Here is a 16,495-nt window from a genome sequence, read left to right as displayed (position 1 = left end):
AAAAATGTTACGAATCATCAAAACCATGTATCATTCTGTCATGATCTCAGCACTGATGTCTGGCTTGATGGCTCATTCTAATCACTTGCCAAGCTCCGCCCAGTTTCTCATTATCCCTCATCTGTTTCACCTGTTGTGTACCTTATCTGAAAAACAATATGCAAGGCTGAATGTCTGACATTCGCCCAGCTGGATGAGTCCAATCTGTGTTTTCCTCAAACATCCATCAAAGCGATCCTGGCAGCTAGGCCTTGGGCAAAGTATCAGTCAAAGTAACGTCTGAAATGTTTAAATGTTCAAAGGCCTCCGAAACTATGTTGAGGAAATTTTAAGTAGTTAAATATTCCAAACTGTTTACAAATATTTTTAGATTCAGAAGTGTTGGCAGCTTATATAAATCTTCCCATCCCTGACAGCGAGATCTGTTTAGGAAAAAAAAAATTAACTACAACCAACCACTCTGCTGAGATTTATTTTTCTGGATGGGTTTGAACGATTCCAGTTTCTCAGAAGGTTAACTAAAGGCAGGCGCTCTAAAGCAAATACACAACAGAAAGAAATTATTTCAAGTCCTGAGTTTGGCCAAACTGTGATGGCTGCTAAATTTCAAAAAAATGTTTCTGCAACTGAAGACTCCCTCGGCTCTCCCTAAGACCGCGGCCGCTGACAACCGCTGCATCGTGTGCCATTATTTTTATTAACAACATCAACGCCGCTATTATGTTATTTCGCTGATGCCTATATGCCTAAAATAAAAACCCGCAGCAAACTACCTCTTATCAGCTCAAAGACAAATTGAATTGACATTGTCTTGAGCAAATGTTTATCCAGCAAATGCAATGAAAATAGCTCTGAATATGACTCCGGTTTTGCTGTCTCTTATGGCCTGATATATGTTAACATTAATCAGGGTGGAAAATCAAAAACGAGCCCATGCTGAGATCCTCAAGCTATTATTTTTATTTTAGATTTTTTTTTTTATTTCCCCTCCTTGAAGCCAAAGTGGAAACGAAAAAAGAAGCAGAGTTTTTGGTGGATGAGGTGTAGAAACTAAGAATCAAATTAACCACAAGTCTTATTTTTTCAAATGTTTGAGGACTGTCCTTCTGAAATAATAGTTATTTTGGCTTTAATACCACCGCGCTCATTCTGCTTCGATCTGTTTTTACTAAAGTGACATGGATAATAAGTTTGCTTCAGTGTCGTTGGGGCTAAATGTTGTGGGACTGTAGAAGCAGCTGCAGAACAAGACCTAAAGTGCATTGAAGTCTTAAAGTCGTAGGGAAATCATATTTAAATGTCAAATCATTCTGGCTTTAACACAGTGGTGCAACGACACAACAATAGGCTCATAAAGAACATTATCTGGGTGTGACGTCTTGCACGCTGCAGGCACGTTACGTACGTAATGTTCAGTCAGTTAATCATAACCCATAATTCCAATTCATACTGTATTTTTTCCCAAAATTTAGAAAATTTCTATAAAAAAAATACTTTCTTTAAATTTATTTTTTCTTTTCTTATTTTATGCAGCTGAAATATCCATTCTCTCCTCTCTTTCTCCCAAATCTTTGAGAAATAAAGAGCAATTGTGTGCAAATTATGGAAATGCATGTAATATACTACTAATTTCTTTAATCCAGTAATCTGTCATATTTTACATTAGAACGGGATTTACTAGAAAGTCTACACTTCCATCTTTTCAGGAACACATTTCTGTGCCCTGCTATCAGCCAGTTTCCTCTTATATAACCAGTAAAGAATTATAAATACACACTACGTGCTGGAAAACCGTGTTTGGTGACTGACTTTTTTTCTTTCAGGCTTAAGTGACAGAACTTGCAAAAAGACAGATTCTCTTGACGTTTAAAAAAACAGAACAAAACAGCTTAAAAAGGACCTGTCTATTTATTTATTTTACAATTTTGTAAACAGGAGCTGCTGATTAAACTGAATGTTACAACCTTGATGTGATTATTTGAGCTGTTTTTACTGAGAAATGCTCAGAAGCGCCGTGAAAATGGTCACATCGGCCAGATCCGCCTCTCTGGCTGCAATGACACAGCGGGATCTCTTCTTCTTCTGCACAGGAATGCTGCAGTCTGCTTCCCTGCGCATGCTGCCACTATCTGGTGAATTCCAGTACTGCACATTTTACTCAGATCAGTTTGATTGGGGGCTCTAGGGGAAACATCCGGGGCTGTAGCCCAAGTAGCCACCCCCTAGATCCGCCACTTCCAACAAACCGGCTACAATCAGACTTGCTTGTGAACCTTCCGCCACAACAATCCCGCCCCCTTGATAAACGACCAATCACATTCACTTTATTCACTTGTGTAAAGTCGTGCGGCACCCGGGAGAATTTCTAAATGCAACGGTTGGAACAGTAATTTCCCTATGACTTTAAAAGTCAGAGTATTTTGAATAATTCTGGATGATAACATGAAACCATCTTAGACTCTTTGCTAAACACTCAGAGAGCAGGAACAGGTGGAAACCTGTAAATCTGTTGGTTTTATCTGAACCCAACAAGCACACAATAATATTTCTCCTTTTATACTGTATACAAAAAAAAATAAAAAATAGAAAACCATGGGCAACAATTTGGGTTTGAGTAATGGAAGGTGGTTTGAATTTCTCCTTCGAGATACTGGAACCAGTTGGAAAACCACAACTATTTAAATGCAGGAAATCTTGATTTTATAAAATGTTAATATGATCTGCTCTGGGGACAAGCAAGCAGCGAGGCAAGGAGCCCCCCCCAGCCCCCATCTATTTCACATGGCTGAGAGAACTGCAACAAAGAGGCAGAAAAAGAAGAGAAAAACAGGTGAAGAGGAGGCTGAATGGTGCGGTCCCCCTGACTCCACTTATAATAAATACAGTAAAACATGCTCTCTTTAGACGGAAAGTGACCAGACAGTTTACGGCTTACGTCCTCTCTCTCTTTTTTACAGGTTTCATCCCTTTCCCTACCTTTGCAGTTTCCATCTCTTCACATCTAAGAGTTTCCACCTTCTAATGGCCATATGATGATTTTATTGGCCTTTGAATTTCTGAGTCTTTCTATTCAGGATACCTCTCTGCACAGAGATGAAGTTAAACACATGAAAATATATTGGAGCAAAATCCTGAAGCATCTAAAATCTTTATTAATACCTTTATTAATTCTAAAACACAAAGAATCAAATATCATTTAGAAAATCTCAAGAACTTTAACCTGGAATTTGAAGAACTGTAAGGAAAATTAAACACTTAAAGCAACACTGCTTAAATGTTGATTAATTTGAGGCTCATTTAATGATTTCTCAGGTCCGTTTTCAGCACTAGGTGCTTAATGATGCTCCACAGAGGCTGCTTTTCTCAGTCTCCCCCTATGTAACCTGAGAGGGTTGGATCCATCACTGAATGGGTCATGTGACACTTTACAGCAGAAAGGAGAGCTAACTTTAAACTTTGGTTGTAACCAACAAAACAGATCTAACCCTCACCTAAGCAACACATATTTCTGGTTCTCTAATGGTTGAGGGAAGAATGGGGTTTTGTATTTACCAGGAACTTCATAACTTCTCAATGTGCTGCTCCAAAGCGGTCTGCTAGCAGATTCCAAAAGACTGAGGGAGACTTTTCAGTTTTACAACACTATAGTGTTGCTAGGGGCTTTCAGGGTCATTTAACTGGACGTAACAGGCCTAGCACCCCTAGTGCCTAAGTCTTACAGTGAGGCAAGAACAAGTCCAGTTCTTTTAACCCAATAACTTTCCCCGCCCCGTCCATAGAACATAGGCCTTCAAATCTCATTCTGTCACAATAAGGCTGTTGTCTACCATTATAATGTATTATATGGCAGTTTGGATGCAAAACAAGGGTTAAAGAGCAGCAGCAGATTCAATATTTGCTTTTTAAGGTGTTTTAAAGTACTTATTTTTGGGCGATTTTTACAGTTAACAGGTTAAGTTTGCAGAAAAGGCATGAGCTCAGAATGTAGTTATAAGATAGTAATATGATACTTTATCTTATCTTATTGAAATATTACTCAAAAATGAAACATTTGATCAGGTTTGCCATTGTCTTTGTATTATAAATGGGAGAAAAAAAAATCCATACAGCAAAACAGGCTGGTGGCAGCAGGATGAGGTAAACACCCAAATACGGCGGGCAGAAGCAAAATGGACGCCACACATTTCAGATTTGGTAACTTAAAATTAGTTTTTCTGCAAAGGACTTAGGAAAGGTCAAGGTATTTTAACCCGATGGATGGATGTATATAAAAATGTTACAAATCAATAAAACTATAAATCATTTTGTCATGATCTTGGGGCTGATAATTGGCTTGATTGTTTATTCCATTTACCTGCCAAGCTCTGCCAAGTTTCTCTTTGTCGCTCATCTCTTTCACCTGCTTCAGCCTCTATTTAATCAGCATTCAACTAGTCATCAGTGGCAGATTATCTGAGCCTTTGATGAGAGTTTTCTTGCGTACCTGATCTTGTTCTGATTGCCTGATCCCTAACTGTTCTGCCTTTGGACCTCTGAACCTCCCTGTTGCCGTCCTGATCTGTTTGCCTGACCTGTCTTCGGACTCCTGTAGAATTCAGCCTTTTTACCCTCTAGATTATCCTGCCTTTCTTCATCTGCTCGGATTTGATCTCCTGCCTCTTTCCCAGCCTCAACGTTTGGGAATCTCTGGGCAGCGTCCACTGCGTGTTGCTGGCAGCCGACCGGCTGGAACCAACCTCTTCCTCTGGGCACAGACTGAACTTTAAACCTGGTTAGTGACTCACATGTTCATAGTTCATAGTGTGTTCTCTTCCCACAGAGGTTCCTGCCTTAGACACCCTCGCTACCCACTGCTGATCCGTTACTTTCAATAAACAAATTATGAGATATCATGCTGTCTTTCTGCTTGTATACTGAGTCTTGACAGATTTCTTGTCATGCATCACTTTGTTTAAAAGCTCAGCCAAATTGTTTTTCATAATAAAAGTTCTATTTAAATACTTTCTGATTTATAACAAATGAAGCATCTTAAACAAATGGCTTGATTCCTTGCAAAGATGGTACAGATAAAATAAAATAAATGCTGATTTTCCTTCTTTGTTAATGTTTCCTTTTCCTCCAAAAAATCTTGCAAATATCTGCTCCTAATTCCCCTATAAAGTAGTTCCAGTAATAGCATTTTGCCTGGAGTGTCATCTTTTCAGCACCGTACCATTTACACTCCCATTACCTGATTCCTTTTAACAGTCCTGTCACATGCGATAATGCTTTGACAGATGACAAGAAAAGAGAGATATGGGAACCACATGTTAATCAAACTCTGTTTCCAGTCTTGCCGCTGTTGTGTGGACACCCAAAGCAAAATGTTACTTAGGTTAACCGTAGTGGCAGTTAGAGGCATGAGCTCTGAGTATAAACAAACGCTGGAGTAAATAATGAAAGATTGGCACCACGTATTGTTTTGATGTTGCGGAAGGGGCTTTTTTTGTGTGTACGGTTAAGTTTCTACAAAACAGATCATCAGCCAGAAGAGACAAACTCAGATTTAATCCGTTTTCTTTTTTTTATATCACCGAAGAGGACGACAAATAAGGATATATTCTCCCCTCCTGAATAGATCATCATCTCCAGCGCTTCCTTTCTCTGATCAACTCTCATTCCCCGACCTGATCTTATCCTTACCGTCTTTAACTACATCTTCTAGGCCTCCCACTTCTAAACACATCCATTCCTCACTGTAACTCAATATGTGGCCAATCAGCGAGAGGCTTTAGTGTTTTGCTCACTGCAGCCTTTACAGCTGTGGGGGCCTCGCTGGAGAGTCACACAGCTGCAGCACCTTCCAATGTCCTGTCTCTCCAGGGCCGGCGCGCATAAACAGAGCGAACATCTGCACTGTAGGTGGAACCGCTGTGGGAGTCCGAAAGAATGAAGGGGGGAGATAAGCGGTGATGGAGAGCAGGGGGGGTATGAATGAGGGGGATGTGAGTTAACATTAAGGAATGATCATGTAATGTAAAAATAGCTCTAAACCAACTGAAATTCAAGCCGTTCTGTAATTATTATTACAAATATTAATCACAATAAATAAAAAAGAACGAATACGTTTGAAACTGTAATTTCTGCAGCTTTTTATGACCTAATTATTTTTTAAACACATTTTTACTGAATTCTTGTCTCATATCGCAAAAATCCAGATGTTGAGGAATAGTTTGGTTTGCAGCTGCTTCTTTTAAAATAAATCTAAATTCAGCAATAACAGCTACATTCATCTATCAACAAGGATGTCATTCATCAGCTTGGAAAACATGATTTACAGTCAGTGCAAAGGTAAGAAAGACAATCACTAAACTGGAAGGTTATAAGAAACATGTCTTACTGTTGCTATGACAGCCTGGTGTTTGGCTTCAGCAGAAAAAAAAACACTGGGAGAAGTTTAAAAGAAGAAAATGGGATCCATCCTTTATTTAAAGCAATTATTTGGGCAGCGAGGCAGTGGATAGAGAGACAGGAGATGAGTGATAGGAGAGGGGAAAAAAAGAAGAAGGATGTTCTAACCCCCACCGAGGCCCTGCAGGCTCAGTAGCTGCGACAAACTGCCAAAATATAACCTCATCTAGGGTTGGAGGCACCTGGCTATTCACACCAGAGCATGGAATGACTTCCACAGCTGTCTGAGCGTGTATTACAAGTTTGGAGAGACAGCAGAGGTCTGGGTCGTTCAGTAACACGACTCCTGACAAGGGAATCACAGTGGCACAGAGCCCAGATCTAAAACCGTTTACTTCTCTTTCAGTGCAGGTGATGTTAGGCAGGGATCTGGGACAGAGGATATGTGGATTCTCTTCTCATCTTACATCTGTAAAAAAAATCCCAATACAACCTAAGCAATAAATATATACATGCTACATGTAGCCGCTTCAGATGTCGCTGGCGTTGCTTTGTTGAGGGATTGCCATCAAAATTAAACTCTACGGAGTGAGTTTTGTTCCATTATTGTTGCAAGCAAAAAAAATAAATAAAAATTAGCAAATTGAAATAAAAAATCCAGAGATGAAACTGAAATTAATTGTTATCAAAAACATTTTGAAAGGAAATTTGCGGTTTTCTTAGAATGTTTTTTTTTTCATAAAAATCTCCGGTTTTTATTTTTGGAAATGTGTTTACATTTTTATTTTGCTTTTTTAAGAAATATGCAAATTTTTTTTCAAGTTTCTGTTTCACTGATTGAGTTTTACAAATTTAATTATTTTTAAATTTTGTTTCACAGATAACATTTTCTTCAAGCTCAATAAAAATGCTGTTGCTAAGGTCCAGCAAACCAATAGAAATGTGTCTTCATTCCTCACTCCAGAGGAAAACCCGCCCCTAAAAGCTTAGAGAAGGGGATCTGGAAAAAATTATACTGGAAAAGAAAACAATTCTTAAACTCTCTCTCAGAAAAAGACATTGAGAAAAAAAATATATAACTGTAAAAAAAAAAATAAAGAAACAATAATTTGAAAAATTTTATCTGAAAACTGCAAAAATAGACAAAAAACAACAACTTGAAATAAAAAAAAATATAACAAATGAATGTAAATTTCTTTTGAAAAACAAAATCTAAGTTATTAAAATGTTTTTTAAAGTTTCATTTCTGGATTACAGGTTTTTGTTTCTTTTGTCTATTTACAAAACAGATTCTTTGCTTGCAACAATAATGGAACAAAATTCCCTCCATAAAACGGGGTTCACGTGAAGAGCAGAAACAAAGAAGCATGTGAACTCAGACTACCTGTAGGACGTCTCCTAAATAAGCTGTACTTATGTCCGGGTCTTCTGTGGTGTTGAAGGGAATAGGTGTGATCCTGACGAAGGTGAGGACACGAGGTTCAGGGTACCTCCACAGCATCACCCCAGGGCTGTCCTCCGTCTCACTGTAAAACACCACCTCATTGGCTCCTGGCAGTTTCTGGGATCCTGAAAGAATTGCGACAATTACACAAAGTTATGGTGCCAGGACAAACAAGGAGATTTAAAAAAACAAAAAGGAAATATTTAATCATAAAAAAGGGGGAAAAAAAGGAAAATCTGGGGGTGCAACAAGTCCGCCATGACTTCAATCCTTTTGCTTTTTCTCAAAGACTCACTAAAGAACTTATTAATGATTAAGTGGAAAAGAATTTTAGAGAAAAACGGTTAGAAAACACAGATGGGTTCCAAATTATACAAGAAAACATCCGATCTAACAAGTTTCACAGAGTCAAGAAAAGAAATCTACAATATTTTGTTTAAATGACATCAGAACACAAATTCAACGACATTCTACAGGAGTTGGACAAACAGGGGCTGGTTTATTTATGTTAGGATTTTTATCAGAATAACCAGAACCCAGCATTTAAACAATCTGGAAACGTTTTTTTTCCCCAAACTTGGTTCATTCCTCAGGATGACAATAATCTTTACAGATGATTATGGTCGTTCCCTGAGTCTGCCTGGTAGAGGGGCGTGACGTGGTCTTAAAGGGCCGTGCATCCTTTTTAAACTTTAATTAATATTTGAAATGCAAAGATCTTAAATACCATATTTGGACTTCCAGTTTTGACATTTCCTGCTATTTCCAGTGATTTTTAGAGACTATTGCACAGTGCAGCAAAAGAAAAAACAGAAATCTGGAGACCCTGTTCCTGCATTTTCTAAAATGTTTACGTGTGTCAGAAAGTCTGCGTAAACAAAGCACCTTAGTAAACATTTCTGCGTTTCTGCAAACATCTGCTGGTTAAACTGTGCCCAGCACCTGCGATAGCTGGATGTCACAGCACCTAAACTTTGGAGTGATGTTTGACTTTCTTCTAAGCTGCTGTTTGGGACTCGTGTTTATTCAGGGAAAAGGGATAAAGGCAAACAGGGAACTGCTGCTTTGTCTGACCCCTGGGGTGGAAACCCCCCCTCTGCTCCTCGCTAACTTCCCTCTACATGTCAAACCCTTCAGGCCTTTTCGCTGGAAACTTCACACTAGTTAAAAAATGTTGATGAAAGAAAAAAACAACAAGGTTTTACTGTTAGTTTGGTTTGCTCCCCCATCTCCTCCAACCGCCTCTGCTTGGTTCATGAAACCCAGCCATCTTTGAATGGGGTCCTGGGGGACCAATAGCCCGTCTCTGCACTTCGGGGGCACTGACTTTTCTCACTGTTGACAACATGTTGCAGACAGACTGTCCTCTCGGTTCCAGTTCACCACTGTAAGTTCTCCTGCCTCAGCCAGAATATTAAATGCATCAAAGCGCAGAGGAACAGTGCAACAAACAAAGACTCAACCACAGCTGACAGAGTGGATGGCTGGTCTTCAGCCAGAGAGAAGTTTGATCCTCTGTGTATGTTGATGTGAGTGTCTGTCTGTGTGTGCAACACAAAGCACAAAGATCAGGAATAAACACAAAGTTACTTAGAGTGGAAACAGGCGGACATGCCTGATGAAACTTCTTTTAACAGAGACCTTTGATCCAACTCAGTTTTAAGCTGATGTGCATCTTTAGTGCCTTTTAACTTCTTTGCTTTAAGTTTCAATTAAAGTTCCTTTAAATGTTTTTATATTTTTTGTTTTGGACTTTTATACATAAAGGTGAATGGATGCTGCCGTATTAACTTAATTCTGACTCTTGAACAAGGCAGGATACCTTCTAAAATGCACAGACGGAACTTTCTGAAGGACTGGTTTGGACATGTCCCCACCGATAATTCCTGCTGTTTTCCCCTTTCTGCTCATTTACTTTAGCCACAGGTAACAGTTGGGTGCAGCTATCTGTGTTCAGAGCGTTTTGAGTCAGTGTTTTTATTTCTTCCTCTCTCCTGCTGCTCCCGTGTCCCGCATCTCGGCGTGACATCATCGGATGTGTCACTTTGAGACATCTGATTTGCGGTCGCATTTCACTGCTTAGAGAGTAGCTGCGTGGTTGGAGGAGAGACACACAGCAGCACTCAGTGAGTTTTAACTGGCAGATACTTCCATGTTTAGGTAAAAGTTAAAAGATGGGTTGGGTAAAAAAAGTTTGAGATGCCACCGAAAACTCTGTTCGATTGACATACAGTATGGAGCTTTTTCAGCTAAAAATGGCAACAGATTATACATTTATAAAAGTTGGTATCACAACTTGGCTTCTCAGAGGACCATGACTCCGGGCTACAGGTTAAAATTAACTAATGTTTTCTTATTGTATAGAAAGAATCAGACTGCAGAGCTTCTACATATCTTGATTTTTTGTTTCTGGCATCATTATATTAGTAAATAGGTTCATAAATCTTTCTAAACAGAGCACAGAGAGAAGTAGGTAGAGCTGCAGATTTAAAGGTGAAACAGATTTACTGGGATATGCAACATGCACTAAAATATATTTCCAAGTTTACCAGAAAGTTTACAAGAAAAAAATATGCTATGCTATATTCAAAATGCAGCATATCCATATTTTTCTGGATGGATGGAATTGAAAGGGTATTTCTAGGGATGCATGATTTTGGCATCGGAATCAGCTGTTCATTATTTTTAATACAATAATAAAAACATTTTTGAGCTCTGTATATGTAATGCAATAAAAGGCATCTCTCTAACTATCTATACATATCAGTGTATTATGGTTCTCTTGTGTTGTGAACAATAGGAAAGCATTCAATAAATATATATTTGAGCTCATTTTTGGAAAATACAAAAAACCTAATGAAAGTGTTGGGGTTGAGTAACTGTAGGTCCATCAGCCCCCACCCTTAGAGTGTCCCCACCAGCTTTCATCTCAAAGTTACACCTTTGCTAAAAGGCGTGACACACAGGGAGTAACTAACGACGGTAGCTGCTGTAAATCCTGCTCTCTGGTCCCTCGTCTCTGAGGAATACTGATTATGAAAACTGGTTATGAAATTGATGGAATTCAGGCCTTTTTTAACCAGTCTGTCAAACAAGGCATGAAGGATGAAGACTAAGATTGCTAAAAGCATCAATACTCAAACCCTGGATCTGAAGAAAATAATAATTAGACATGGTGTGATTAAAGACTAGTGTTGTTTGCCTGTTTTTGCTACAATCAAAGATTAACACCTGAAAAAAACCTTGAAATATTGTCAAATTGGGTTATATTTTTCATTTATTTTCACACTTAAGGGCTGGTTATCCTCCCGCAGCAGTGTGTCGCAGTGAGCTGGTCTCAGATATCTTTGAATTATGCCTAATGTTGAAGCGTGGTCTGCGCTATGTTATTCCACGCTACAGCGCAAGAGGGACAATCGGGAACTAGCTGTGGGTCGAGATACGGCTGAGGAGGTGAGGAAGTGGGGGCAAGTTTGTGCGAATACTGAGGGGATGACGATGAAAAAGAGCGGGGATCCAGGTGGAAAAAGGGTCCCAGCGTTCTCGCGCACCTCGCTCTTCCAGCTGGTCCGTCTTCAAGAGTCGTTTTCCGCAATGGCGGTGATACAAAAGAAACAAGCTGATGAGGTGGCAAACAGGAAATACGCATAGTGTAGGGCGGATGTAGATTTGACCAATCAGAGGCCTCCTGTCTGCGGCACTGTCTGCGGTCACCTACAATTTATGAGAGGTGCAGCAGAGTGTTTGTGGAAGGGGGGGCACATTTGCATTGACTGTGACACACGCAGACGACCTGGTTTCTGAGCATAAATCAGCCTTTATTTAACTAGCATCAGTTATCCTTTTGTTCAATGTTCAGGTTTAAAAAGCCGAGTGTCATTTCTTATCGCCATGATATCAAAAATGTTATTGAGTGTTGAATATTTTCCTGGGGTTAGATATCGAGTTTAAAATGTTAGCATCGTTACAATGCTAATATCACAGCTGATGTTATTGCTGGAATCTCTCCTATAATTGGTCAACCAATAAAGCCTTGATTGGTTTCAGTCACATCTGACAGGAAAAAAATATAAATATATTTATTTTTTTACTTTGCTTGTGACACAACAGGTAAAGTTGCTTGGCTGGAGGAAGGCATACGATTATCACCTCATCCCACAAGTTCCCCTGGAAATAAATGTAGAGGGAGGGACATCACCTCTTAGAGCAGGTGTGAAACTTAAACCGCTGTTAGCGAACATTTACCTTCAATCACAGTCTGTAAGAGTTTATACCACTCCAAAGAAGTGAAAAAATTAAGGTAACAAATACACGGTTTTGTAAAATGCTAGTATATGGCAACAAAGTCAGCAGTAGGCTGTAAAGGTCCTGTTAGTAGATTGAGCAGAATGTAGTTTAATGTCAGCAGAAGTACATCTGCTCTCTAAATGGACCCAGTGGTTTGTTAGAAAACATTCGATTGATGAGGCAGAGAGGTGGGGATTAGTTTAAAGACATCAGGGTTTGATTAAAAACAACATTCACGGATTTAAACAAAACATATATGTAAAAATCTAATCAACCCATCATGTAAAACTGGTGGTCAACGAGAGCTGGTGAGTCTAGGAGAGCATCAGAGATGCTCAGAAAATTGTTCAAAGAGAGTGAATTATGGGGTGAGATAACTGTCAATAAAAGCTAAATGATTAAATCTCAGCTAATAAAAATAAATAAATTTGAGTTTGCATTTGTTCCTTGTTTCTAAATCATACATGAGGTGTAAAATGTTTAGAGGACACAAATACAAGTTACAAAGCTGGAACTTTGTCAATCTACAATTAAAAATCATAAATCTCCGAGCATGAAAGCTGATGAAGCTGCTCACCAGTTGGTGGAACTTTGTTATTTGTATTCTCACAGATGAAACATCTGATATTCCATCTATGTATGATTGGACAGAGAAGAACAAATGCAAATCATTAGTTTATTTACATTTATTGACTTTTATAAATTCATACAAATGCACACATTTTTGATAGTTATTTGACCCCATAAAGAACCAGGGGAAAGAAGATGCCCTGGGCAGATGAAACCAAACTTGAACTTTCTGGCATCATTCAAGGTGCCGTGTGACGCATGATCCCAGCTTTACACCAGAGCCTCCATCTGATGAACAAGATGATAAAAACCCAAACTTTTGTTCCCCTTTTTTTAATCTACTAATCTTTTTAATGAGTCACTTTCATTCCCTTGTATTATTTTGTGTTTCCATTATGCCACTGCAATGTACCCATCGTTTTCATAGATTATATTAGAATGGCCCAATTTTTCCTTCTGCTTTACATTTATGAATTTTGTATTTTTCAAAAACTGAAAATCACTCAAAAAGACTGTTGATATCAGGGAGAGTGAATACCTTCGCTCTATCTGGACTGTTTACAGTATGAATGTTTACCTGAGTCCTGAATGTATTGAAAGTTTCCTGTTCGCAGATCATCTGAGCTGTGCTCTGTCCTCGGAGACGGAGCGACCGGAGAGGGAGGAGGCTGGGTATGACAGGCCTTCCCTTTAGACCAACTAGTGTTGGAATCCTCTTTGTGGAGATGGAGGTATTTACGGAGATGCTCCTCCACCAGCATCAGACAGTTGAAATGTTCCTGGCCCCAAAAAACCTGTTTGAAAGAAAGAAAAATACATAAAAGCAGAAATGAACAAAGGAAAGGAAGTTCTCCTGAAAAATCAAAGTAACAGAATAACCCTGACTTTGATTTATTTTCCTAAAATGTGGATTATCACTTCCATTGCCAAAGCCAGCAGTAAAGCAGTGAGGTTGGGCTCCACATTTCCACTTTCAGGTTACACAACACAGTCTGATGTTCTCCCCGTTCACCCGTGGCATTCCCCTTCCTTTGCTCCGTGAACGCGGCTGGGATTTGAACCGAGGGTTAGGAATCTTTGAGTCAACGACTTCACACACACAGCTGCCTGCGTGCTTGCCCACCACTTAGTAACTCGCAGGAGTGGGTTGTAACTAAACTCCTAAAAAACAGGAAAATTTGGGGATTTTTTTTTTTTAGCCCTTTGAGTTTTTTTGGAAACATTATCCTAAAAGACAGAACAAAAAATCGGAAGAAATTCCGGTGGTTTTGGTGTGGCGATTGATCAAAACAGCACAAACTGTAACATTTGGAGAGGTAATTGTATGATTACATATTAAGTGCTGAGTTGGAAGTGATTTTCCTGTTAATGGACATGCAATAAAAGCATTAAGGAAACCTGAACATGAGCAAGGGTGTTCCCCCCGTGGAAGTAATGTGGAATATTACTTAAAGAAAAATATGTGAACATTTAGTCACATTGAAAGGGGACTTTTCACTGTGTGCATTATGCAACTTCTAAGAGGGAAAAAAAGAGCATAAGATAACTTCACTCTATAAATAGATCTAAAATATTCCACTACTTAACCAGAGGAGGTGACTTAGAGCTAAAGTAGTCTCCACTGGAGCTCTAAATGAAATAAATACACATAGCAGATGATTTCAGATTTATCATTTAGTGAAAGACTCTTCATTGCTCTCACTTTCTACCAGGTGCAGAGGCAACGATCCAACACCGACCTCCAGGAGCTGCAGCTGGGCTGGGAAATAAATCTAATGATTGAGGGAGATGAACTGAAGTCCCACAAACCTGCAGCAGACCTCCCTTCAGGTCCAGGAGCAGTTTGGGAGGGCCGGGCTCTGGTCCAGGGCTGCCGCTGTGCCGACACCACCGAGCTTCAATGGAGCTGCTGCAGGAAAAGGGTCCCAGGAGCACGTGGCTCCGGTCCCTCAGTCCAGTTTTCACCAGCGCATCTTTCAAGGTCAGGAGGACGGAAGCAGACTCAAGCTGGTCTGAGGAGAAAATTGAGAGACAAGATTTACTAAAATCTATTTTGGGTAGAAGAGAATTAAAAGCTCAGATTTTAACTTCTGATGAAACATATGCATAAAATAAAAAAACACAGAAGTTCATTCATTTGGATAAGAAAAAAATAAAAGTTTTAACAAGAATCTTTATTTGTACAGCTTACAGCATTAGCTCTGTGCCACTAATGCACATTTTAGATTGTACCGTTTCAGGATGAAAAATGTCATGTACTAATATGAGGACAGCAGAAAAACAATTTGCAACTAAACCTTCTTTTAACTGGAGTCTGAAGGACATAAAAAGAGAAAGAAAAAGACAAGAGAAGGCTTTAGTTGAAATGACTGAAACTGAGTGAAGCTGCAAACAGAGGAGAGCTTATCATCTCAAGAAAAACACAAACTGATGAGTCCACTGGGAAAATGATGACTAATACCATCCTAGCTTCTTTGTAATATCGAAATAAACATTTTTTTCTCTGGATCCAGATTTGGAAAAGAAATAAAAGAAAAAAGAGGCTTACATCTACTTTCTTTAAGCTGTGGTATACATTTGCAATCTATATAAGACAGATTTGAAAGAGATTCCCTCAATAGATAAAGTGTGAAAGAAAAAAAACCAATATAAACATCTAACTAATGTAAACATCTTGGATAAGAAAGCCTTTCAAAGATGAAAAATAAAAAAAATATAATGTTGATTCCGGAAAAGAACTTTAAAGAGACATTAGAATTTATGTGAAGGTGTATTATCCTTGGAAAGGCTGAAATAAACTCAACTTCCTGACAAGAACACTCTTCAGTGTGGAAGTAGGTATTCTGAGGAGGGAGATTGATTCTTAGCTCATCTCAGTGTCAGTGGGATGTTTTGAAAATGATATGAGGGCACATGAAAGAGGATTGTCAGCTGCAGAAGACAGGAAGTAAGACTTCAGCCCATGGCAGAAAGTCAAAGCTGTTATTTCAAAATTACTCATCTTCATTCTTTTGAAGACAAATAGAAATATTGACATTCCTCCATCATCTATCCCTTGTTCTTTAAGGTTCCTCCCCCCGTGATCTCAGGCAGGCTTTTGGCAAAAGAGCAGAGTGACCTAAAACCTGGAAAGGTCACCAGTCCATTATAAGAAATACAGACACACCTACTCAGTACAGCAATTTAGTTACACCCATTATGTTAATAGTCATGTTTTAGGACTGAGGAAGAACGCCAGATTACCTGGAGAGGATCCACACATACGTACAGGGGGATATAGACAAACCCTAGGTCAGGCACCAGCACTGCAAAATAAGCCAGCATGCAGCCAATAAAGACAATATTTTAGAAACCACACAGCTAAGCTTTAGGCTTTAGGCAAGATCCGAGGTGCATCAATCCTCAGTGAGGGATTGCTGTAGAGTCAATGGCACAAAGAAAGTGAATATTTACTCTAGATGGTAATCCATGAAGACAGAATCCTGCAAAATCAATAACTGGATGGAATCAGCTGGTTTCCCTTAGAAACCTTTAAACCAATCTGACTGGATGATCCGATTGAATTGACTCTATAAGGTACCTTGAGATGACCTCTGTTGGGTATTGGAGCTTTATAAATAAACTGAACTGAATTCAGTTGACCTGAATTGAACTGAAATTAATACCTTTTGAAAAACTCTGGTAAATCAGGTTTAAATGCAGGGCTGCATACCACCGCCTGCTCTCTCCGGCTGTTTAAGGCCAACTCTACTCCCTGAATGAAAAAATCTAATGATTAATCTCAGAAAGTCATTGTCTTTATTA

At 39.1% G+C, this 16,495-nt stretch overlaps 1 protein-coding gene across 1 annotated transcript in view; it reads right to left on the bottom strand.

Annotated features, from left to right (window-relative positions):
• Nucleotides 1-16,495, bottom strand: part of LOC107100003 (vacuolar protein sorting-associated protein 13B-like) — a gene marked incomplete at both ends in the record, with an annotated part of 299,591 nt that overhangs the window by 22,119 nt on the left and 260,977 nt on the right. The window contains 3 exons of the mRNA XM_015398349.1: nt 7,775-7,959; nt 13,269-13,485; nt 14,501-14,703. Of these exons, the coding sequence (XP_015253835.1) occupies nt 7,775-7,959; nt 13,269-13,485; nt 14,501-14,703 (605 nt within the window). The remainder of the gene's footprint in view (nt 1-7,774; nt 7,960-13,268; nt 13,486-14,500; nt 14,704-16,495) is intronic.

Source organism: Cyprinodon variegatus, unplaced genomic scaffold, assembly GCF_000732505.1.
Source record: "Cyprinodon variegatus isolate N-32 unplaced genomic scaffold, C_variegatus-1.0 Scaffold929, whole genome shotgun sequence".
In the NCBI taxonomy this organism is placed as follows: domain Eukaryota; kingdom Metazoa; phylum Chordata; class Actinopteri; order Cyprinodontiformes; family Cyprinodontidae; genus Cyprinodon; species Cyprinodon variegatus.
The sequence above is the reverse complement of the archived record's forward strand: the minus strand, read 5'-3'. Positions and strand labels throughout refer to the sequence as shown.